The sequence below is a fragment of the Aythya marila genome, assembly GCF_965140915.1.
Source record: "Aythya marila genome assembly, chromosome: 28".
Lineage (NCBI taxonomy): Eukaryota > Metazoa > Chordata > Aves > Anseriformes > Anatidae > Aythya > Aythya marila.
Window position 1 is genome coordinate 757445 of NC_139069.1, and position 23941 is coordinate 781385.

Consider the following 23941-nt stretch of genomic DNA (forward strand, 5'->3'; position numbering starts at 1 on the left):
ATAGACCCTATAGGTACAGGGGGGTCCCTATAGGGTCCGGGGGTCCCCCATGGATCCTATGGGGCCCTTATAGGGCCGGGGATCCCCTATGGACCCTATAGGGCCCCCATAGCCCCCTATAGGCCCTATAAGACCCCCATAGGCCCCTATAGGCCCCTATAGGGCCCCCCTATGGCCCTCGGGACCCCCCTTTTCGGGTCCCCCCCGTGACGTCACCGCCCCTCCCCCCTCCCCCGCTGGGCGTGGGGGGGGTTCCCCGGGGTGGGGGAGGGGCGGGCAAAGGCAAGTGAAGGTGGCGGGGGAAAATCCTTTAAAAATACCCCAAAAAAGCCCTAAATTGCCCCAAAAAGAGCCCGGGGGTGATCTCCGGGCGTTTTTCTACCCCCCCCGTGGGTTTTGGGGCCGCTCCCCCCCTCCCCTAATTAACGCCCCGCTGTTAATTAACGCCCCCCCCCCCCTTCAAAATGGCGGCGGCGGGGAGGGGGCGGGGCCTCGGGGCGTGACGTCAGAGGGGGTGACGTCAGAGGTCGTGACCCCGCCCCCCTCCCCAATTCCCTCCCCCCCCCCCCCCCACTTCGCGTCGTGACCCCAAGATGGCGGAGCCGAGGGAGGAGGGCAGCGAGGTGAGGGGGGTTTTGGGGGGAAAAAGGGGGGATTTGGGCAAATTGGGGGGGGAGGGGGGAAATTGGGGGTCTGGGGGGGGAATTGGGGGGGAATCTGAGGGGAAAAGGGGGGTTTTTGGGGAAAAGGGGGGGATTGGGGTGAGAAATGGGGGGTTCTGAGGGGAAAAGTGTGGGTTTGGGGGGAAAAAGGGGGATTTGGGGGGGGAAATAGGGATTCTGAGGGGAAAAAGTGGGATTTTGGGGGGAGAAAGGGGGGTTCTGAGGAGAAAAGTGGGTGTTTTGAGGAAAAAGTGGGGGTTCTGAGGGGAAAAGTGGGGTTTTTGAGGGAAATCTGGGGGTGCTGAGGGGAAAAAGTGGGATTTATGAGGAAAAAGTGAAGGTTCTGAGGGGAAAATTAGTTTTTTTTGGGGAAAAAGGGGGATTTGGGGGGGGGAAATAGGGATTCTGAGGGGAAAAAGTGGGATTTTGGGGGGAGAAAGGGGGAATCTGAGGGAAAAAGTGGGTGTTTTGAGGAAAAAGTGGGGGTTCTGAGGGAAAAAAGTGGGATTTATGAGGAAAAAGTGAGGGTTCTGAGGGGAAAATTAGGTTTTTTTTTGGGGAAAAGGGGGATTTGGGGGGAAAAAGTGGGATTTTGGGGGGAGAAAGGGGGAATCTGAGGGAAAAAGTGTTTTTTTTTGAGGAAAAATGGGGGGATTTGGGGGGAAGAAGGGGGGTTCTGAGGGAAAAAGTGGGATTTTTGAGGGGAGAAAGGGGGAATCTGAGGGAAAAAGTGGGGGTTTTGAGGAAAAAGTGGGGGTTCTGAGGGGAAAAGTATGGATTTTTGGGGAAAAATGGGAATTTGGGGGGGAAAAGGGGGGTTCTGAGGGAAAAAGGGGGGTTTTGGGGGGAGAAAGGGGGTTGTGAGGGGAATAAGGAGGGATTTGGGGGTGAAAAGTGGGATTTTTGAGGGAAAAGTGGGGGTTCTGAGGGGAAAAGTATGGATTTTTGGGGAAAAAGGGGGATTTGGGGGGAAAAAGTGGGATTTTGGGGGGAGAAAGGGGGAATCTGAGGGAAAAAGTGGGGTTTTGGGGGGATAAAGGGGGGTTCTGAGGAGAAAAGTGGGTGTTTTGAGGAAAAAGTGGGGGTTCTGAGGGAAAAAGTGGGGTTTTTGAGGGAAATCTGGGGGTGCTGAGGGGAAAAAGTGGGATTTTTGAGGAAAAAGTGAAGGTTCTGAGGGGAAAATTAGGGTTTTTTGGGGAAAAAGTGGGGATTTGGGGGGGGGAGAAAGGGGGATTCTGAGGGGAAAAAGTGGGATTTTGGGGGGAGAAAGGGGGAATCTGAGGGAAAAAGTGGGTGTTTTGAGGAAAAAGTGGGGGTTCTGAGGGAAAAAAGTGGGATTTATGAGGAAAAAGTGAGGGTTCTGAGGGGGAAATTAGGGTTTTTGGGGAAAAAGGGGGATTTGGGGGGGGAAATGGGGATTCTGAGGGGAAAAGTGGGAGTTTTGAGGGGAGACAGGGGGTTTCTGAGGAGAAAAGTGGGTGTTTTGAGGAAAAAGTTGGCTTTCTGAGGGGAAAAAGTGTGATTTTTGAGGGAAATCTGGGGGTGCTGAGGGGAAAAAGTGGGGTTTTTGGGGAAAAAGTGAGGGTTCTGAGGGGAAAATTAGGGGTTTTTGGGGAAAAAGGGGGATTTGGGGGGGGAAATGGGGATTCTGAGGGGAGAAAGGGGGGTTCTGAGGGAAAAAGAGGGTGTTTTGAGGAAAAAGGGGGGGTTCTGAGGGAAAAAAGTGGGATTTATGAGGAAAAAGTGAGGGTTCTGAGGGGAAAATTAGGGTTTTTTTGGGGGAAAAGGGGGATTTGGGGGGAAAAAGTGGGATTTTGGGGGGAGAAAGGGGGAATCTGAGGGAAAAAGGTTTTTTTTGAGGAGAAATGGGGGGATTTGGGGGGAAGAAGGGGGGTTCTGAGGGAAAAAGTGGGATTTTTGAGGGGAGAAAGGGGGAATCTGAGGGAAAAAGTGGGTGTTTTGGGGAAAAAGTGGGGGTTCTGAGGGGAAAAGTATGGATTTTTGGGGAAAAATGGGAATTTGGGGGGGAAAAGGGGGGTTCTGAGGGAAAAAGGGGGGTTTTGGGGGGAGAAAGGGGGTTGTGAGGGGAATAAGGAGGGATTTGGGGGTGAAAAGTGGGATTTTTGAGGGAAAAGTGGGGGTTCTGAGGGGAAAAGTATGGATTTTGGGGGAAAAAGGGGGATTTGGGGGGAAAAAGTGGGATTTTGGGGGGAGAAAGGGGGAATCTGAGGGAAAAAGTGGGTGTTTTGAGGAAAAAGTGGGGGTTCTGAGGGGGAAATTAGGGGTTTTTGGGGAAAAAGGGGGATTTGGGGGGGGAAATGGGGATTCTGAGGGGAAAAAGTGGGATTTTGGGGGGGAAAGGGGGAATCTGAGGGAAAAAGTGTTTTTTTTTGAGGAAAAATGGGGGGATTTGGGGGGAAGAAGGGGGGTTCTGAGGGAAAAAGTGGGGTTTTGGGGGGAGAAAGGGGGTTGTGAGGGGAATAAGGAGGGATTTGGGGGTGAAAAGTGGGATTTTTGAGGGAAAAGTGGGGGTTCTGAGGGGAAAAGTATGGATTTTGGGGGAAAAAGGGGGATTTGGGGGGGAAAAAGTGGGATTTTGGGGGGAGAAAGGGGGAATCTGAGGGAAAAAGTGGGGTTTTGGGGGGATAAAGGGGGGTTCTGAGGAGAAAAGTGGGTGTTTTGAGGAAAAAGTGGGGGTTCTGAGGGAAAAAGTGGGGTTTTTGAGGGAAATCTGGGGGTGCTGAGGGGAAAAAGTGGGATTTTTGAGGAAAAAGTGAAGGTTCTGAGGGGAAAATTAGGGTTTTTTTGGGAAAAAGTGGGGATTTTGGGGGGAGAAAGGGGGATTCTGAGTGGAAAAAGTGGGATTTTGGGGGGAAATCTGGGGGTTCTGAGGGGGAAAAGTGGGTTTTTGAGGAAAAATTGGGGGATTTGGGGTGAATAATTGGGATTCTGGGGGGAAAATTGGGATTTTTGAGGGAAATCTGGGTTATTTTGGTGGAAAAAGTGGGATTTTTGAGGAAAACCTGGGGGTTCTGAGGGGCAAAGTAGGGGTTTTGGTGGAAAAAGGGGGATTTGGGGGGAAAATCAGGGGGTTCTGAGGGGAAAAAGTGGGGTTTTTGAGGAAAAATGGGGGAATTTGGGGTGAAAATGGGGATTCTGAGTGGAAAAGTGGGATTGTTGAGGGAAATCTGGAGGTTCTGAGGGGAAAAAGTGGGGTTTTGGGGGAAAAATGGGGGATTTGGGGTGAAAGTTTGTTATTGTGAGGGGTAAAGTGGGATTTTTTGAGGGAAAAAGTGGGGATCTGAGGAGAAAAGTGGGATTTTTGAGGAAAAATTGGGGGTTCTGAGGGGAGAAGTAGGGGTTTTGAGGGAAAAAGGGGGATTTAGGGGGAAAATTGGGGGTTTTGAGGGGAAAAAGGGAGGATTTGGGGGGAAGGAGGGGAAATCTGGGGGAAAAAGTGGGTATTATGAGAGAAAAAGTGGGATTTTTGAGGAAAAATGGGTGTTAGAGGGGGAAAAGGGGGATTTTGGGGTGAAAAAGGGGGAATTGGGGCAAAAAAGAGGGATTCTGAGGAGAAAAAGTGGGATTTTGTTTGAAAAAAGTGGGTTTTTGAGGAAAAAAGGGTGATTTTGAGGTAAAAATTGGGAATTGGGGGAGGAAGGGGGGCTTGGGGGAAAAAAAAGTGGGATTTTGAGGGAGAAAAGGAGGGTTTGGTTGTAAAAATCACCATTTCAGGCCCAAAATAGATATTTTTGGGGAAAAGGGGAGGTTTTGAGGGGAAAAAGTTGGATTTTGGGGGAGAAAGAGGTGTTTTGGGGAGGAAAAGGGAAGATTGGGGGAAAATTGAAGGTTTCTTTGGGGAAAAAACGGGGTTTTGGGGTTAAAAAATGGGATTTTGAAGGAAAAGGGAATTGGGGAGTAAATGGGGGGATTTGGGTGGTGATGAGGGAGTTTTGGGGGCAAAAAGGGTGATTTTGGGGGTAAAATGAGAATATTTGGGTCTAATGGGGAAATCTGAGGCTAGAGGGGTGATTTTGGGGTCAAATGGGCAAATCTGGGGCCAAACGGCCGATATGGGGCCAAAACAGGCAATTTTAGGTCAGAGGAGCCAATTTTGGGGTTAAAACGGTCGATTTAGGCACAAAAACCGCAAATTTTGGGGAAAAACAAGGCATTTTGCATCACAAGGCACATTTTGGGGCGCAAAGAAGCAGTTTTGGGTAAGAAGGGCAGGCAATTTGGGGACAAAAGTGCCAGTTTGGGGCAAAAATGGGCATTTTGGGGGCCAAACAGGCAAATTTTGGGGCCAAATGGGTGATTTTGAGGATGAAACGGTCAATTTTGGGGCCAAACGGGCAGTTTCTGAGGTGAAATTGGTGATTTTTAGGGCAAAATGGTTAAATTTTGAGGCGAAATGAGTGATTTTGAGGACCATAATGGTAAATTTGGGTCCAAATGGGTGATTTTTGAGGTAAAATAGGTGATTTCTAGGGACAAATGGGCAGATTTGGGGCCAAATGGGTGATTTCTGAGGGAAAAATTGGCAATTTTGGAGCCAAATGGGGGATTTTTTGGGGAAAAGTGGGCAATTTTGGGTCGAAATGGGCGATTTTGGGGCCAAATGGGTGTTTTTTGAGGTGAAACGGGCAATTTTGGGTGCAAATGGGTGATTTTTGAGGGAAAATGAGGCAATTTTGGGGCCAAATGGGTGATTTCTGAGGGAAAAGTGGGCAATTTTAGGGCCAAATGCGTGTTTTTTTGGTCAGAATGGGCAGTTTTGGATTGAAATGGGTGATTTTGGGGCCAAATGGGTGATTTTTAAGGGAAAAGGAGGCAGTTTTGGGGCCAAATGGGTGATTTTTAAGGGAAAAGGAGGCAGTTTTGGGGCCAAGTGGGTACAGTTGGGGCCAGATAGGTGATTTCTGAGGGAAAAGGAGCCAATTTTGGGGCCAAATTGGTGATTTTTGAGGGAAAAGTGGGCAATTTTGGGTCAAAATGGGTGATTTGGGGGCCAAATGGGCGATTCCTGAGAGAAAAGTAGGCAATTTTGGGGCCAAATGGGCGTTTTTTGGGGGAAAAGTGGGCAATTTGGGGTCGAAATGGGCAATTTTGGGTCCAAATGGGTGATTTTTAAGGGAAAAGGAGGCAGTTTTGGGGCCAGATGGGCGATTTCTGAGGGAAAATGAGGCAATTTTGGGGCCAAATGGGTGTTTTTTTTATCAAAATGGGCAATTTTGGGTCGAAATGGGTGATTTAGGGGCCAAATGGGGGATTTTTGAGGTGAAATGGTCGATTTTGGGGCCAAATGGGTGATTTTTAAGGGAAAAGTGAGCGATTTTGGGGCCAAATGGGTGATTTTTGAGGGAAAAGTGGGCAATTTTGGGGCCAAATGGGCAATTCTTGAGGTGAAATGGGCGATTTGGGGGCCAAATGGGTGATTCCTGAGGGAAAAGTGGGCAATTTTGGGGCCAAATGGGCAATTTTGGGGCCAAATGGGCAATTCTTGAGGTGAAATGGGCAATTTTGGGGCCAAATAGGCAGTTTTTGAGGGGAAAAGTGGGCAATTTTGGGTCAAAATGGGTGATTTGGGGGCCAAATGGGCGATTCCTGAGAGAAAAGTAGGCAGTTTTGGGGCCAAATTGGTGTTTTTTTTTATCAAAATGGGCAATTTTGGGTCGAAATGGGTGATTTTGGGGCCAAATGGGGGATTTTTGAGGTGAAATGGTCGATTTTGGGGGCAAATGGGTGATTTTTAAGGGAAAAGGAGGCAATTTTGGGGCCAAATGGGCGATTCTTGAGGTGAAACGGGCGATTTGGGGTCCAAATGTGCGATTTCTGAGGGAAAAGTGGGCAATTTTGTGGCCAAATGGGTGTTTTTTTTATCAAAATGGGCAATCGGGGGTCAAAAAGGGCGATTTTGGGGTCGAAAAGTCCGATTTGGGGCCGAGCGGGCGATTTCTGCGCGAAAACACGGACGTTCGGGGCCGCCCTTCCCCTTTCGGGTCCGGCCGTCCCAGAGGGGGGGTTGAGGACCCCGCTTTTGGGCTCCAACTCCCTGTTTTTGGGGCCGGCAGCGGGTGGTGGCGCTGGTGGAGACGCCCTACGGGCCGGCGCGCGTCGCCGCCGTGGGGTCGCCCCGGCCGGGCCGCCCCGCGCTCCTCACCTTCCCCGACGTCGGCCACACGCGTGAGTGACCCTAAAAGAGGGTTTATGGGGTCGGGAGGTCGCGTGAGGCCCCTCCCCGACCCTATAAACCCCCCCCCGACCCCAGACGAGTCGTGTTTCGCCCCGCTCTTCGCCCACCCGGAGATGCAGGAGATCGCCCGCGGCTTCCTGCGCCTGCACCTCGAGGCGCCCGGCATGGAGGAGGGAGCCCCCCCGTACCCCTCGGGGTCTGTGCCGGCCCTATAAACAACCCCCCGGCCCTATTAAACCCCCCCGGCCCTATAAACCACCCCCCGGCCCTATTAAACCCCCCCGGCCCTATTAAACCCCACACAGCCCCATTGAGACCCCCCTGCCCTATTAAATCCCCCTCAACCCTATTAAACCCCCCCCGGCCCTATTGGCCCCATTGACCCCACCCGGCCCTATTAAACCCCCCTTGGCCCTATTAAACCCCCCCCAGCCCCATTGAGCCCCCTCGGCCCTATTAAACCCCCCCCAGCCCCATTGAGCCCCCTTGGCCCTATTAAAGCCCCCTTGGCCCCAATAATCCCCCCTTGGCCCTATTGAGCCCCCCCGGCCCTATTAATACCCCATCAACCCCATTGAGACCCCCCGGCCCTATTAAACCCCACACAGCCCCATTAATCCCCCCCCGGCCCCATTGAGCCCCCTCGGCCCTATTAAACCCCCCCCGGCCCCACTGAGCCCCCCTGACCCTATTAAACCCCACACAGCCCCATTGAGACCCCTCGGCCCTATTAAATCCCCCTCAACCCTATTAAACCCCCCCCGGCCCTATTGGCCCCATTGACCCCACCCGGCCCTATTAAACCCCCCTCGGCCCTATTAACCCCCTTCAGCCCCATAAGGCCCCCCCGGCCCTATTAAAGCCCCCTCGGCCCTATTAAACCCCACACAGCCCCATTGAGCCCCCCCGGCCCCATTAAATGCCTCTTGGCCCTATTAAACCCCTCCAGCCCTATTAAACCCCTCCTGACCCCATTGAGCCCCCCTTGACCCCATTAATCCCCCCTCGGCCCTATTGAGCCCCCCCGGCCCTATTAATACCCCATCAACCCCATTGAGACCCCCCGGCCCTATTAAACCCCACACAGCCCCATTAATCCCCCCCCGGCCCCATTGAGCCCCCTCGGCCCTATTAAACCCCCCCCGGCCCCACTGAGCCCCCCTGACCCTATTAAACCCCACACAGCCCCATTGAGACCCCTCGGCCCTATTAAATCCCCCTCAACCCTATTAAAGCCCCCCCGGCCCTATTGGCCCCATTGACCCCACCCGGCCCTATTAAACCCCCCTCGGCCCTATTAACCCCCTTCAGCCCCATAAGGCCCCCCCGGCCCTATTAAAGCCCCCTCGGCCCTATTAAACCCCACACAGCCCCATTGAGCCCCCCCGGCCCCATTAAATGCCCCTTGGCCCTATTAAACCCCTCCAGCCCTATTAAACCCCTCCTGACCCCATTGAGCCCCCCTTGACCCCATTAATCCCCCCTCGGCCCTATTGAGCCCCCCCGGCCCTATTAATACCCCATCAACCCCATTGAGACCCCCCGGCCCTATTAAACCCCTCCCGACCCCATTGAGCCCCCTCGGCCCTATTAAACCCCCCTCGGCCCCATTGAGCCCCCCTTGGCCCTATTAAACCCCCCTTGATCCCATTGAGCCCCCTTGGCCCTATTAAACCCCCCCCAGCCCTATTGAGACCCCCTGGCCCTATTAAACCCCTCCCGACCCCATTAATCCCCCCCCAGCCCTATTAAACCCCCTCGGCCCTATTGGGCAACCATTGGCCCTATTGACCCCACCCGGCCCTATTAAACCCCCCTCAGCCCCACTGAGCCCCCCTTGGCCCTATTAAACCCCTCCCGACCCCATTGAGCCCCCTTGGCCCTATTAAAGCCCCCTTGGCCCCAATAATCCCCCCTCGGCCCTATTGAGCCCCCCCGGCCCTATTAATACCCCATCAACCCCATTGAGACCCCCCGGCCCTATTAAACCCCACACAGCCCCATTAATCCCCCCCCGGCCCCATTGAGCCCCCTCGGCCCTATTAAACCCCCCCCGGCCCCACTGAGCCCCCCTGACCCTATTAAACCCCACACAGCCCCATTGAGACCCCTCGGCCCTATTGAGTCCCCCTCAACCCTATTAAACCCCCCCCCGGCCCTATTGGCCCCATTGACCCCACCCGGCCCTATTAAACCCCCCTTGGCCCTATTAAACCCCTCCCGACCCCATTGAGTCCCCTTGGCCCTATTAATGCCCCATCAACCCCATTGAGCCCCCCCGGCCCCATTAAATCCCCCTGGCCCTATTAATGCCCCATTGAGCCCCCATTGACCCCATTGGCCAACCGTTGACCCCACTGAGCCCCCCTTGGCCCCATTAACCCCAAATCCACCCCACTGAGCCCCCTGGGCCCTATTAACCCCCCTCGGCCCCATAAACCCCCCCCTGGCCCCATTAACCCCAAATCCACCCCGTTGGCCAACCGTTGCCCCCATAAATCCCCCACCAACCCCATTGCCCCCCATCGACCCCACAACCTTCCCCCTGACCCTATAACCCCCCCCTGACCCTATAACCCCCTCCCTGACCCCATAACCCCCCTCCCCGACCCTATAACCCCCCTGACCCTATAACCCCCCCCCAGGTACCAGTACCCGTCCCTGGAGCAGCTGGCCGAGATGATCCCCTGCGTCCTGCAGCACCTCAAGTGAGCCACCCTATAGCGACCCTATAAGGCCCTACAGACCCCAGAACGGCCCTAGAAGGCCCCATAGACCCCAGAACAACCCTATAAGGCCCTATAGACCCCAGAATGGCCCTATAGGCCCTATAGACCCCAGAACAGCCCTATAGGCCCTATAGACTTCGTAACAACCCTATAGACCCCATAGATCCCAGAATGACCCTATAAGGCCCTATAGACCCCATAGACCCCAGAATGACCCTATAAGGCCCTATAGACCCCATAGACCCCAGAACGACCCTTTAAGGCCCTATAGACCCCATAACAACCCTATAAGGCCCTATAGACCCCATAGACCCCATAACGACCCTATAAGGCCCTATAGACCCCATAACGACCCTATAAGGCCCTATAGACCCCAGAACAACCCTATAAGGCCCTATAGGCCCCATAACGACCCTATAAGGCCCTATAGGCCCCATAACGACCCTATAAGGCCCTATAGACCCCAGAACAACCCTATAAGGCCCTATAGACCCCATAATGGCCCTATAGGCCCTATAGACCCCATAGACCCCAGAACGACCCTATAAGGCCCTACAGACCCCAGAACGGCCCTATTGGCCCTATAGACCCCAGAACAGCCCTATAGGCCCTATAGACTTCGTAACAACCCTATAGACCCCATAGATCCCAGAATGACCCTATAAGGCCCTATAGACCCCAGAATGGCCCTATAGACCCCATAGACCCCAGAACGACACTATAAGGCCCTATAGACCCCAGAACGGCCCTATAGGCCCTATAGACCCCAGAACAACCCTATAGGCCCTATAGACTTCATAACAACCCTATAAGGCCCTATAGATCCCAGAATGACCCTATAAGGCCCTATAGACCCCATAGACCCCAGAATGACACTATAAGGCCCTATAGACCCCAGAATGGCCCTATAAGCCCCCATAGACCCCATAAGAGCCATATAGACCCTATAGACCCCAGAACGGCCCTATAGACTCCATAACAACCCTATAGACCCCATAGATCCCAGAATGACCCTATAAGGCCCTATAGACCCCAGAATGGCCCTATAGACCCTATAGACCCCATAATGGCCCGATAGGACCTATAGACCCCATAACAACCCTATAAGGCCCTATAGACCCCATAGACCCCAGAACAACCCTATAAGGCCCTATAGACCCCATAGACCCCAGAACAACCCTATAAGGCCCTATAGACCCCAGAACGGCCCTATTGGCCCTATAGACCCCAGAACAGCCCTATAGGCCCTATAGACTTCGTAACAACCCTATAGACCCCATAGATCCCAGAATGACCCTATAAGGCCCTATAGACCCCATAGATCCCAGAATGACCCTATAAGGCCCTATAGACCCCATAGACCCCAGAATGACCCTATAAGGCCCTATAGACCCCATAGACCCCAGAACGACCCTTTAAGGCCCTATAGACCCCATAACAACCCTATAAGGCCCTATAGACCCCATAGACCCCATAACGACCCTATAAGGCCCTATAGACCCCATAACGACCCTATAAGGCCCTATAGACCCCAGAACAACCCTATAAGGCCCTATAGGCCCCATAACGACCCTATAAGGCCCTATAGACCCCAGAACAACCCTATAAGGCCCTATAGACCCCATAATGGCCCTATAGGCCCTATAGACCCCATAGACCCCAGAACGACCCTATAAGGCCCTACAGACCCCAGAACGGCCCTATTGGCCCTATAGACCCCAGAACAGCCCTATAGGCCCTATAGACTTCGTAACAACCCTATAGACCCCATAGATCCCAGAATGACCCTATAAGGCCCTATAGACCCCATAGATCCCAGAATGACCCTATAAGGCCCTATAGACCCCATAGACCCCAGAATGACCCTATAAGGCCCTATAGACCCCATAGACCCCAGAACGACCCTTTAAGGCCCTATAGACCCCATAACAACCCTATAAGGCCCTATAGACCCCATAGACCCCATAACGACCCTATAAGGCCCTATAGACCCCATAACGACCCTATAAGGCCCTATAGACCCCAGAACAACCCTATAAGGCCCTATAGGCCCCATAACGACCCTATAAGGCCCTATAGACCCCAGAATGGCCCTATAAGCCCCCATAGACCCCATAAGAGCCATATAGACCCTATAGACCCCAGAACGGCCCTATAGACTCCATAATGGCCCGATAGGACCTATAGACCCCATAACAACCCTATAAGGCCCTATAGACCCCATAGACCCCAGAACGACCCTATAAGGCCCTATAGACCCCATAGATCCCAGAATGACCCTATAAGGCCCTATAGACCCCATAGATCCCAGAATGACCCTATAAGGCCCTATAGACCCCAGAATGGCCCTATAGACCCCAGAATGGCCCGATAGGACCTATAGACCCCATAACAACCCTATAAGGCCCTATAGACCCCATAGACCCCAGAACGACCCTATAAGGCCCTATAGACCCCATAATGGCCCTATAGGCCCTATAGACCCCATAACAACCCTATAAGGCCCTATAGACCCCATAGACCCCAGAACGACCCTATAAGGCCCTATAGACCCCAGAACGACCCTATAAGGCCCTATAGACCCCATAATGGCCCTATAGGCCCTATAGACCCCATAACAACCCTATAAGGCCCTATAGGCCCCATAGACCCCAGAACGACCCTGTAAGGCCCTATAGACCCCATAACAGCCCTATATGCCCTATAACAGCCTTATAAGGCCCTATAATGACCCTATAAGGCCCTCTACCGACCCCACAAGACCCTATAATGGCCCTATAAGGCTCTATAGACCCTATAATGACCCCATAAGGCCCTTTAATGACCCTACAAGACCCTATAAAGCCCTATAGTGAGCTTATAAGGCCCCATAACCACCTGATAAGGCCCTATAACAGCCCTACAAGACCCTATAGCGGCCCTATAACGACACTAAAAGGCTTTATAAGGCCCTATAAGGCCTTATATGGCCCTATAATGACCCTATATGGCCCTATAAGGACCCTATAAGATCCTATAGTGACCCTATAACAACCCTATAAGGCCTTATAAGGCCCTATAGTGACCCTATAAGGCATTATGAGGCCCTATAAGGCCTTATAAGGCCCTACAAGACCCTATAACGACCCTATAGGGCCCTGTAACGACCCTATAGGGCCCTATAGCGACCCTATAGGGCCCTGTAGCGACCCTATAGGGCCCTCGAAGGCCTTGTGGGGTGGGGGCGGCGGGGCTGACCCTATATCTTCCCCCCCCCCGACCCTATAACAGCGTCAGGAGCATCATCGGGATCGGCGTCGGGGCCGGGGCCTTCGTGCTGGCCAAGTTTGGGGTGAGTGGGGTCGGGGGGGGGTTATGGGGTCGGTTATGGGGTCGGGGGGGTTATGGGGGGGTTATGGGGTCATGGGGGGGTTATGGGGTGGTTATGGGGTCGTAGGGGGGTTGTGGGGTGGGTTATGGGGTCATGGGGGGTTATGGGGTGGGTTATGGGGTTATAGGGTGGGATATGGGGTTATGGGGTGGGTTATGGGGTCATAGGGGGGTTATGGGGTCATGGGGGGGTTATGGGGTGGGTATGGGGTCATGGGGGGGTTGTGGGGTCGGTTATGGGGTCACTGGGGGGTTATGGGGTCGGTTATGGGGTTATGGGGGGTTATGGGGGGGTTATGGGGTTATAGGGTGGGATATGGGGTTATGGGGTGGGTTATGGGGTCATAGGGGGGTTATGGGGTCATGGGGGGGTTGTGGGGTGGGTTATGGGGTCATGGGGGGGTTATGGGGTGGGTTATGGGGTCATGGGGGGGTTATGGGGTGGGTTATGGGGTCATGGGGGGTTATGGGGTGGGTTATGGGGTCATTGGGGTGGTTGTGGGGTCATTGGGGGGGTTATGGGGTGGGTTATGGGGTCATGGGGGGGTTATGGGGTGGGTTATGGGGTCACTGGGGGGTTATGGGGTGGGTTATGGGGTCACTGGGGGGGTTATGGGGTGGGTTATGGGGTCGGGGGGGTTATGGGGTGGGTTATGGGGTCATGGGGGGTTATGGGGTGGGTTATGGGGTCATTGGGGTCACTGGGGGGTTATGGGGTCACTGGGGGAGTAATGGGGGGGTTATGGGGTGGTTATGGGGTTATAGGGTGGGTTATGGGGTTATGGGGTCGGTTATGGGGTCGGGGGGGTTATGGGGGAGTTATGGGGTCATGGGGGGGTTATGGGGTGGGTTATGGGGTCATTGGGGTGGGTTATGGGGTGGGTTATGGGGTCGGGGGGGTTATGGGGTGGGTTATGGGGTTATGGGGTGGGTTATGGGGTCGTTGGGGGCTTATGGGGTGGGTTATGGGGTCGTAGGGGGGTTATGGGGGGTTATGGGGTGAGTTATGGGGTCACTGGGGGGTTATGGGGTCGGGGAGGGTTATGGGGTGGGTTATGGGGTCGTTGGGGGGTTATGGGGGGGGTTATGGGGTCATGGGGGGGTTATGGGGTGGGTTATGGGGTTGTTGGGGGGTTATGGGGTGGGTTATGGGGTCACTGGGGGGTTATGGGGTCGGGGGGGTTATGGGGGGGTTATGGGGGGGTTATGGGGTCATAGGGGGGTTATGGGGTGGGTTATGGGGTCTAGGAGGTTTTATGGGGTTTTTGGGGGGTCATTGGTGGGTTTTGGGGAGTTATGGGGTCACTGGGGGGTTATGGGGTGGGTTATTGGGGGATAATGGGGTCACTGCAGGGTTTTGGGGTGGGTTACGGGGTTTTGGGGGGTTTATGGGGTTTTGGGGGGTTTATGGGGTTTGTAGCGGGGTTCTGGGGTTTTTAGGGGCTTTATATTTTTGGGGAGGGGTTTTGGGGGTTTTTAGGGGGGTTAGGATATTTTATAGGGTGATTCCGGGGTCTTTGGGGGCATTTCTGCTTTTTAGGGGATTTTTGGGGTTTGTTTTTTTGTGGGGTTTCCAGTTTTGTTTCTTTTAGTGGGGTTTTGGGGTTTTTTAGTGGGGTTTTGGGGCTTTTTAGTGGGGTTTTGGGGTTTTAGTGGGGTTTTGGGGCTTTTTAGTGGGGTTTTGGGCTCATTGAGTGGGTTTTTGGGGTTTTTTATTGGGATTTTGTGTTTTTTTATTGGGGTTTTGGGTTCTTTATTGGGGTTTTGGGCTCTTTAGTGGGGTTTGGGGTTTTTCAGTGGGGTTTTTGGGCTCATTCAGCGGGGTTTCGGGTTTCTCAGGGGGTTTTTGGGTTAATTTAGTGGAGTTTCGGGTTCTTTAGTGGGGTTTTGGGTTTTTTTTGTGGGGTTTTGGGGTTCTTAGTGGGGTTTTGGGGTCTTTAATAGGGTTTGTGTTTTTTTCAGTGGGGTTTTGGGCTGGTTCTGCAGGTTTTTGGGATTCTTTAGTGGGGTTTTGGGATTCTTTAATAGGATTTGTGTTTTTTCAGTGGGATTTTGGGCTGGTTCTGCGGGGTTTTGGGCTTCTTTAGTGGGGTTTTGGGTTCTTTAATAGGGTTTTGGGTTTCTTTAATAGGTTTTTGGGCTTCTTTAGCGGGGTTTTGGGTTCTTTAATAGGGTTTGTGTTTTTTCAGCAGGGTTTTGGGCTGGTTCCAGGGGTTTTTGGGCTTCTTTAGTGGGATTTTGGGCTTCTTTAGCGGGGTTTTGGGTTCTTTAATAGGGTTTGTGTTTTTTCAACGGGGTTTTGGGCTTCTTTAGTGGGGTTTTGGGATTCTTTAATAGGGTTTGTGTTTTTTCAGCAGGTTTTTGGGCTTCTTTAGTGGGGTTTTGGGATTTTTTAATGGGGTTTGTGTTTTTTCAGCGGGGTTTTGGGCTGGTTCCAGGGGTTTTTGGGATTCTTTAGTGGGGTTTTGGGATTTTCAGTGGGGTTTTGGGCTTCTTTAATAGGGTTTGTGTTTTTTCAGCGGGATTTTGGGCTGTTTCCGGGGGTTTTTGGCTTCTTTAGCGGGGTTTTGGCTCCTTCGACCGGCTTGGTGTTTTCTCAGCGGGTTTTTGGGCTGCTTCCTTGCATTTTGGGGCAATTTTGGGGTTTTTTTGATGGTGTTTCCTTCCCCGCAGCTGAGCCGCCCGGAGGCGGTGGAGGGCCTGGTGCTGGTCAACATCGACCCCCAGGCCAAGGGCTGGATGGACTGGGCCGCGCACAAGGTGGGTGGGGCCCTATAGGCCCCTCCCCCTATAGGCCCCTCCCCCTATAGGCCCCTCCCCCTATAGGCCCCTCCCCCTAGAGCCCCTGCCCCTATAGGCCCTCCCCCCGGAGCCCCTGCCCCTATAGGGCCCCCCCTACAGGGCCCCAAATCCCTCCCGGGGCGCCCTATACGTTCCCGGGGGGCCCCTATAGATCACCTATAGGGCCCCTATAGGGTCCCTACAGGTCCCTATAGGCCCCAGGTTCCTACAGATCCCCTATATGTTCCCCAGGGGCCCCTATAGGGCTCCTATACGTCCCCATAGATCCCCCATAGGTTCCCTGCAGGTCCCCTATAGATCCCCTATAGGCCCCAGGTTCCTATAGATCCCCTGGATGTTCCCCGTGGGTCCCTATAGGGCTCCTATAAGTCCCCTATAGATCCCCTATAGGCCCCAGGTTCCTGTAGGTCCCCTATATGTTCCCCATGGGTCCCTATAGGGCTCCCATACGTCCCCATAGATCCCCTATAGGTCCCCTATAGGTCCCTATAGGCCCCAGGTTCCTACAGGTCCCCTATATGTTCCCCATGGGCCCCTATAGGGCTCCTATACGTCCCCGTAGATCCCCCATAGGTTCCCTGCAGGTCCCCTATAGATCCCCTATAGGTCCCTATAAGCCCTAGGTTCCTCTAGGTCCCCCTATATGTCCCCATAGATCCCCTATAGGTTCCGTACAGGTGCCCTATATGTCCCCTATAGGCCCCAGGTTCCTATAGGTCCCCTATATGTTCCCCATGGGTCCCCATAGGTCCCCTATAGGTCCCCTATATGTTCCCCATGGGTCCCCATAGGTCCCCTATAGGTCCCCTATATGTTCCCCATGGGTCCCTATAGGGCTCCCATACGTCCCCATAGATCCCCCATAGGTTCCCCAGAGGTCCCAGCTTCCTGTAGATCCCCTATAGGGTCCCCTATAGATCCCCTACGGGCCCCAGGTTCCTGTAGATCCCCTATATGTTCCCCATGGGTCCCTATAGATCCCCTATAGGTTCCCTGCAGGTCTCCTAGAGGTCCCCTATAGGCCTCAGGTTCCTACAGGTCCCCTATATGTTCCCCATGGGTCCCTATGGGGCTCCTGGAAGTCCCCTATAGATCCCCTGCTGGTCCCCTATAGATCCCCTATGGGCCCCAGGTTCCTTTAGATCCCCTATATGTTCCCCATGGGTCCCTATAGGGCTCCTCGAAGTCCCCATAGATCCCCTATAGGTCCCCTATAGGTCCCTATAGGTCTCCTGTACGCCCCAGGCCCTTATAGATCCCCTTTAGGTCTCCTATAGGTCCCTATAGATCCCCTATACATCACCTATAGGTCTCCTATATGTCCCAGGTCCCTGTAGGTTCCCCATAGGTCCCCTGTATGTCCCCTATAGGTTCCCTTCACCTTCCTGTCAGGCTCCCGTGGGTCCCTATAGGTCCCCTCGTGGGTCCCTATAGGTCCCCTGTAGGTCCTCGTGCCCCTATAGATCCCCTCTGGGTCCCTGTAGATCCCCTGTGGGTCCCTATAGATCCCCTATAGCCTCTGGGTCCCCTATAGGTGCCTATGGCCCCCTATGGATCCTGTGGGTCCCTGTGGCCCCCTATGGATCCCATGGGTCCCTCTGGATCCTATGGGTCCCGATGGGTCCAGGTGGATCCCGGTGGCCCCCTATAGATCCTGTGGGTCCCACTGGGCCCCTATGGATCCCATGGGTCCCTATGGGTCCCAGTGGCCCCCTATGGATCCTATGGGTCCCTATGGATCCCATGGGTTGCTATAGGTCCCTGTGGGCCCCTATGGATCCTATGGGTCCCAGTGGCCCCCTATGGATCCCATGGGTCCCTATGGATCCTGGTGGGCACCTATGGATCCCATGGGTTGCTATAGGTCCCTATGGCCCCATAGGGATCCTCTGGGTCCCGGTGGCCCCCTATGGATCCCAGTGGGTTCCTATGGATCCCATGGGTCCCTGGGGATCCCTATAGGTCCCGGTGGCCCCCTATGGATCCCATAGGTCCCAGTGGGTCCCTATGGATCCCATGAGATCCCGGTGGCCCCCTATGGATCCCAGTGGCCCCCTATGGATCCCATGGGTCCCTATGGGTCCTGATGGTCCCCTATGGATCCCGTGGGCCCCTATGGATCCTATGGATCCCAGTGGGTCCCTATGGATCCCGTGGGTTGCTATAGGTCCCGGTGGCCCCATATGGGTCCTGGTGGCCCCCTATGGATCCCGTGGGTCCCTATGGATCCCAGTGGGTCCCTATGGATCCTATGGGTCCCAGTGGCCCCCTATGGATCCTGGGGGTCCCGGTGGGCCCCTATAGATCCCGTCCCCTCCCCTCCCCCCCCAGCTGTCGGGGCTGACATCGTCCACCACCGAACTCATCCTGGGGCACCTCTTCACGCAGGTACTGGGGGGACTGGGGGGGACTGGGAGGGACTGGGGGGGACTGGGAGGGGATTGGGGGGGACTGGGAGGGACTGGGAGGGACTGGGAGGGGATTGGGGGGAACTGGGAGGGACTGGGAGGGGATTGGGGGGAACTGGGAGGGGATTGGGGGGAACTGGGAGGGACTGGGGGGTTACTGGGGGGAACTGGGAGGGACTGGGAGTCACTGGGAGGGACTGGGGGGGTGACTGGGGGGGACTGGGGGGAACTGGGAGAGACTGGGAGGGACTGGGGGGTGACTGGGAGGGACTGGGAGTCACTGGGGGGGGGGACTGGGGGGAACTGGGAGGGACTGGGAGGGACTGGGGGGAACTGGGAGTCACTGGGGGGGTGACTGGGATCACTGGGGGGTAACTGGAGGGTAACTGGGAGTAACTGGGGGGTAACTGGGAGCGACTGGGGGTGACTGGGGGGTAACTGGGATCGTTGGGAGGTAACTGGGAGTAACTGGGGGGGTCCCTGGGGTAACTGGGAGTGACTGGGGGTAACTGGGGGGTTACTGGGAGCAACTGGGATCACTGGGGGGTAACTGGGAGCAACTGGGTTAACTGGGGGGGTAACTGGGAGTTACTGGGGGTAATTAGGGGGGTAACTGGGGGGGAAACTGGGTTAACTGGGAAGGTCTGGAGGGTAACTGGGATCAGTGGGAGGTAACTGGGAGTGACTGGGGGGTAACTGGGAGGGGGACTGGGATCACTGGGGGGTAACTGGGAGGCAACTGGGGTGACTGGGGGGGTAACTGGGAGTGACTGGGGGTAAATGGGGGGCAACTGGGGTAACTGGGACTTACTGGGGGTAACTGGGATCACTGGGGGGCTAACTGGGAGTAACTGGGTTAACTGGGGGGTAACTGGGAGGCGTCCTGGGGGTAACTGGGAGCAACTGGGTTAACTGGGGGGTAACTGGGGGGGGTCCTGGGGGTAACTGGGAGTAACTGGGTTAACTGGGGGGTAACTGGGATTACTGGGAGGTAACTGGGAGGGGTCCTGGGGGTAACTGGGGGGAAACTGGGATTACTGGGAGGTAACTGGGATTACTGGGAGGTAACTGGGGGGCTCCTGGGGTAACTGGGAGGGTCTCTGGGGCAACTGGGAGTTACTGGGAGGGGGCTGTGGGGCAAACGGGGGAAACTGGGAGCGACTGGGATGACTGGGGGTGACCGGGGGCGTAACTGGGAGCTAACTGGGAGCTAACTGGGAGCTAACTGGGAGGCACTGGTGCGGCAGGAGGAGCTGGCGGCCGCCCCCCCCGCGGTGCAGCAGAGCCGGGAGCGCCTGGGGGCGGCCCCCAACGTGCCCCTGCTCTGGGCCATGTACAACAGGTACTGGGAGCACTGGGAGGCACTGGGAGGCACTGGGAGGGACTGGGAGGGGGACTGGGGGGGACTGGGAGGGACTGGGAGGGGTTGGGGGGGGACTGGGGGGCGCTGGGAGGCACTGGGAGGGGGTTTGGGGGCACTGGGAGGGGGTTTGGGGGGGTTACGGGGTACTGGGAGGGGACTGGGAGGCACTGGGAGGCACTGGGAGGGTACTGGGAGGGACTGGGAGGGGGACTGGGAGGCGCTGGGAGGGAACTGGGAAGCACTGGGGCGTACTGGGAGGTGGTTATGGGGTGCTGGGAGGTTACTGGGTGGTACTGGGAGGGACTGGGAGGTTATTGGGACATACTGGGAGGGACTGGGGGATTACTGGGGTGTACTGGGATGTACTGGGAGGGACTGGGATGTATTGGGACATACTGGGAGGGGACTGGGAGTGACTGGGAGGGACTGGGGGATTACTGGGGTGTATTGGGACATACTGGGAGGGGGACTGGGAGTGACTGGGATGTACTGGGAGGCTACTGGGATGTACTGGTTCATACTGGGAGGCTACTGGGAGGTTACTGGGGTGTTACTGGGAAGCACTGGGGCATACTGGGAGGTGGTTATGGGGTACTGGGAGGTTACTGGGTGGTACTGGGAGGGGGCTGGGAGCGACTGGGAGGTTACTGGGACATACTGGGATGTACTGGGAGGGACTGGGGGATTACTGGGATGTATTGGGACATACTGGGAGGGGACTGGGAGTGACTGGGATGTACTGGGAGGTTACTGGGACATACTGGGAGGTTACTGGGAGGCACTGGAAGTTACTGGGAGGGGGCTGGGAGTGACTGGGAGGTTACTGGGACATACTGGGATGTACTGGTTTTTACTGGTACCGGTTCATACTGGTGTGTACTGGTTTATACTAGTCCATACTGGTTTATACTGGTCTGAACTAATCTGTACTGGTGCATACTGGTTTATACTGGTCCGTAGTGGTCCATACTGGTGTGTACTGGTCCATACTGGTTTATACTGGTCCGTACTGGTCTGTACTGGTGTATACTGCTACCGGTTTATACTGGTTTATACTGGTCCATAGTGGCCCATACTGGTCCATACTGGTCTGTACTGGTCTGTACTGGTTTAGACTGGTACCGGTTTATACTGGTGTGTACTGGTCTGTACTGGCCCATACTGGTTTATACTGGTCCGTACTGGTGTGTACTGGTCCATACTGTTTTATAGTGGTCCGTACTGGTTTGTACTGGTGTGTACTGGTCCATATGGGTCCATACTGGTTTATACTGGTACCAGTTTATACTGGTGTGTACTGGTTTATACTGGCCCATACTGGTCTCTTCTGGTCTGTACTGGTTTATACTGCTACCAGTTTATACTGGTGTATACTGGTCTGTACTGGTCCATACTGGTTTATACTGGTCCGTACTGGTTTATAGTGGTCCATACTGGTCCGTACTGGTCCATACAGGTTTGTACTGGTTTATGCTGGTACCGGTTTATACTGGTGTGTACTGGTGTGTACTGGTTTATACTAGTCCATACTGGTTTATACCAGTCCATACTGGTCCATACTGGTTTGTACTGGTGTGTACTGGTTTATACTGGTGTGTACTGGTCCGTACTGGTTTATACTGGTACCGGTTTATACTGGTGTGTACTGCTTTATACTAGTCCATACTGGTTTGTAGTGGTGTGTACTGGTCCATACTGGTTTATACTGGTTTATACTGGTCCATACTGGTTTATACTGGTTTGTACTGGTCCATACCGGTCCATACTGGTCCATACTGGTCCATACTGGTCCACACTGGTTTATACTGGTCCCTTTCCCCCAGCCGCGGTGACCTGGGCCTGGAGCGCAACGGGGCCGTGACCCTGCGGTGAGCGCCGTGACCCCCAGTAACCCCGTGACCTTTGACCTTTGACCCCCAGTAACCCCACGACCTTTGACCTTTGACCTCCGGTGACCTTTGACCTCGGGTGACCTTTGACCTTTTGACCCCCAGGTGCCCGGTGCTGCTGGTGGTGGGCGACCACTCCCCCCACGAGGACGCCGTGGTGAGGGGGGGGGGGCGTGGCCTCCGTGTGACGTCACCGAGGGGGGCGTGGCCTCGGGGATGACGTCACCGAGGGGGGGCGTGGCCTCGCGGCTGAAGCCCCGCCCCCTTTATGCCCATATAAGGTGGAGTGCAACGCCAAGCTGGACCCCACCCAGACCTCCTTCCTCAAGGTGGCCCCGCCCCCCTCCTCCTTAACCACGCCCCCTCCCCCTTAACCACGCCCCCCGCTCCTTAACCACGCCCCTTGTCCCTTGACCACGCCCCCTGACGCGTGGCCCCGCCCCCTTCTTGCAGATGGCCGACGGCGGGGGGCAGCCGCAGCTCAGCCAGGTGAGGGGGGGGGGGCAGGGGGCGGGGCCAAAGGGCAGGGGGCGGGGCCAAAGGGCAGGGGGCGGGGTCAGAGGGCAGGGGGCGGGGCCAGAGGGCAGGGGGGCGGGGTCACGACCTTTGACCTTTGACCCCGCAGCCGGCCAAGCTGACCGAGGCCTTCAAGTACTTCGTGCAGGGGATGGGCTACGGTGAGCCATGGGGGGGGGAGGGGGGGAAATGACGTCATCGAAGGGGGCGTGGCGTCGCCGGGGGGCGTGGCCAGCCTGGGCCACGCCCCCCCCGCGCTGATAGGCCCCGCCCCCTCAGTCCCCTCGGCGGCGGAGCGGCGCGGCGCAGGTAGGGGCGGCGCCGACGTCAGCGCTGACGTCAGCGCTGACGTCACCGCCCTGGCCCCGCCCCCTCGTAACCCACGCGTGACGTCACAGCCCCGCCCCCTCCCCCCCGTGTGATGTCACGCGTGACGTCATCACCCGCTTAACCCTAAAAGGAAGGGGGGCGGGGGGGGGGGGACTAAAAGGGGGCGGGGCCTAAAGGGGGAGGGGGTGGAGGGGGCGGGGTCAACGGGGGCGTGGCCCGAAGGGGGTGGGGAGGAAGGGGGAGGGGCTTAAAGGGAGGGGGCGTGGCCTAAAGGGGAGGGGGAGGGGCTTAAGAGGTGGTGGTGCCCCCCTACTAACAGCGCAGGGGGTGTGGCTTGCACTGAGGGGGCGTGGCTTGCACGGAGGGGGCGTGGCTTGCACCGAGGGGGGCGTGGCTTGATGGAGGGGCGTGGCCTAACCCGGTGTGGCCCCCGAAAGGGGGCGTGGCTTGAATGAAAGGGGCGGGGCTTAGCCGCCCCTGCCCAGCCTTAACCCTGCTGTGTGCTCTATGGGGGGGGCGGGGCTTAAAGGGAGGGGGCGGGGCTTCACCGAAGGGGCGTGGCTTCACGGAAGGGGCGTGGCTTTAACAAAGGGGCGTGGCTTAGGGGAGGGGGCGGGGCTTAAAGGGGGGTTAAAATGGAAGGGGAGGGGGGAGGGGGGTAAAAGGGGGCGTGGCTTCACTGGGCGTGGCCTAAGGGGGCTTGGGGGCGTGGCTTGAGGCTTGGGGGCGTGGCTTAAAGCAGGGGGCGTGGCTTAGGGCAAAGGGGGCGTGGCCTAAAGCCCCTTATAGGGGGGAGGGGGGAGGAAGGAGGGGGCGTGGCTCCGTGGGGCGTGGCCCTAGAGGGGCGGGGCTTGATGGGCGTGGCCTAAGGGGGCGTGGCCACTCGGGGGGCGTGGCCTAACGTGGCCCCGCCCCCCCGTTTCCGGCAGCGGCGGCGGCGGCCATGACGCGGCTCTCGCGCTCCCGCACGGCCTCGGTCTGCAGCAGCTCCTCGGGGGGCGGGGCCGGCGAAGGGGGCGGGGCCCGGGGGCGGAGCCTCTCGCGGGGCAGCACCGGCGGCGCGCCCTGAGCCGCGACCCCAAAACCGCCCGAATTCGCCCCAAAAACGCCCCCCTGGGAGCCTTCAGCCCCAAACCGGAAGTGACGTCACCAATAAACACCCCCCCGTGCCCGTCTCGCTCTGCGCATGCGCCGTTGCCAGGCGACGCCCGGAACCCTCCCCCCTCCGTTGCTAGGCAACGCGGCCCCGCCCCCCTCTAAAACCCCCTCCGTTGCTAAGCAACGCGGCCCCGCCCCTCCCTGAAACCGGCTCCGCGCATGCGCACGAGCCCGGCGCCGGCTCCCGTCGCCATGGCAACGCGCGCATGCGCAGCCGCTCCCCCTCCCCCCTCCCGACCGGGCTTTTCGCGCATGCGCAGTGGTTTAGAGAGGGGGAGGGGGGAGGTTTTTGGGGGAAAACCGCGCGGTTTTGGGCAAATTGAGGGGTTTTCGGGGGAAAGCAGGGGTTTGGGGGGGTTTAAAGGGTTAAGGGGGGTTTTAGGGGTTTTTTTGGGGGGGTTTTAGGGGGGATTTGGGGGGTTTTGGGGGTGGAATGGGGAAAGGAGGGGGTTTTGGGGTGAATTCTGGAGGTTTTGGGACATGGGAGGGTTTTTGGGGGCAGAAATGGGTATTTTGGGG

General features: G+C 56.2%; 1 protein-coding gene across 2 annotated transcripts; it reads left to right on the top strand.

The window, feature by feature from the left end:
• Positions 1-424: 424 nt before the first annotated feature.
• On the top strand, positions 425-23432 carry LOC309888310 (protein NDRG2-like). Of its 2 annotated transcripts, XM_082780553.1 has the most exons (15): positions 425-623; positions 6737-6848; positions 6934-7054; positions 9504-9566; positions 12858-12918; positions 15630-15716; positions 18090-18146; positions 19414-19508; positions 21353-21397; positions 21524-21575; positions 21700-21747; positions 21872-21907; positions 22044-22095; positions 22214-22243; positions 23194-23432. In XM_082780553.1, the coding sequence occupies exons 1-15, from the start codon at positions 594-596 to the stop codon at positions 23331-23333; spliced, it is 1029 nt and encodes a 342-aa protein (XP_082636679.1). In that variant the 5' UTR covers positions 425-593; the 3' UTR covers positions 23334-23432. The 2 variants fall into 2 exon arrangements, with proteins under 2 accessions (XP_082636679.1, XP_082636680.1); XM_082780554.1 differs by lacking the exon at positions 22214-22243 and having other exon boundaries at positions 429-623; positions 23194-23430.
• Positions 23433-23941: the final 509 nt, after the last annotated feature.

Coding starts and splice junctions, on each gene's coding strand:
- LOC309888310 (XM_082780553.1), top strand. CDS start 594: ATGGCGGAGCCGAGGGAGGAGGGCAGCGAG. Junction 7,055..9,503: donor GCCCCCCCGTACCCCTCGGG/GTCTGTGCCGGC, acceptor ACCCCCCCCCAG/GTACCAGTACCCGTCCCTGG. Junction 22,244..23,193: donor GGCGGAGCGGCGCGGCGCAG/GTAGGGGCGGCG, acceptor CGTTTCCGGCAG/CGGCGGCGGCGGCCATGACG.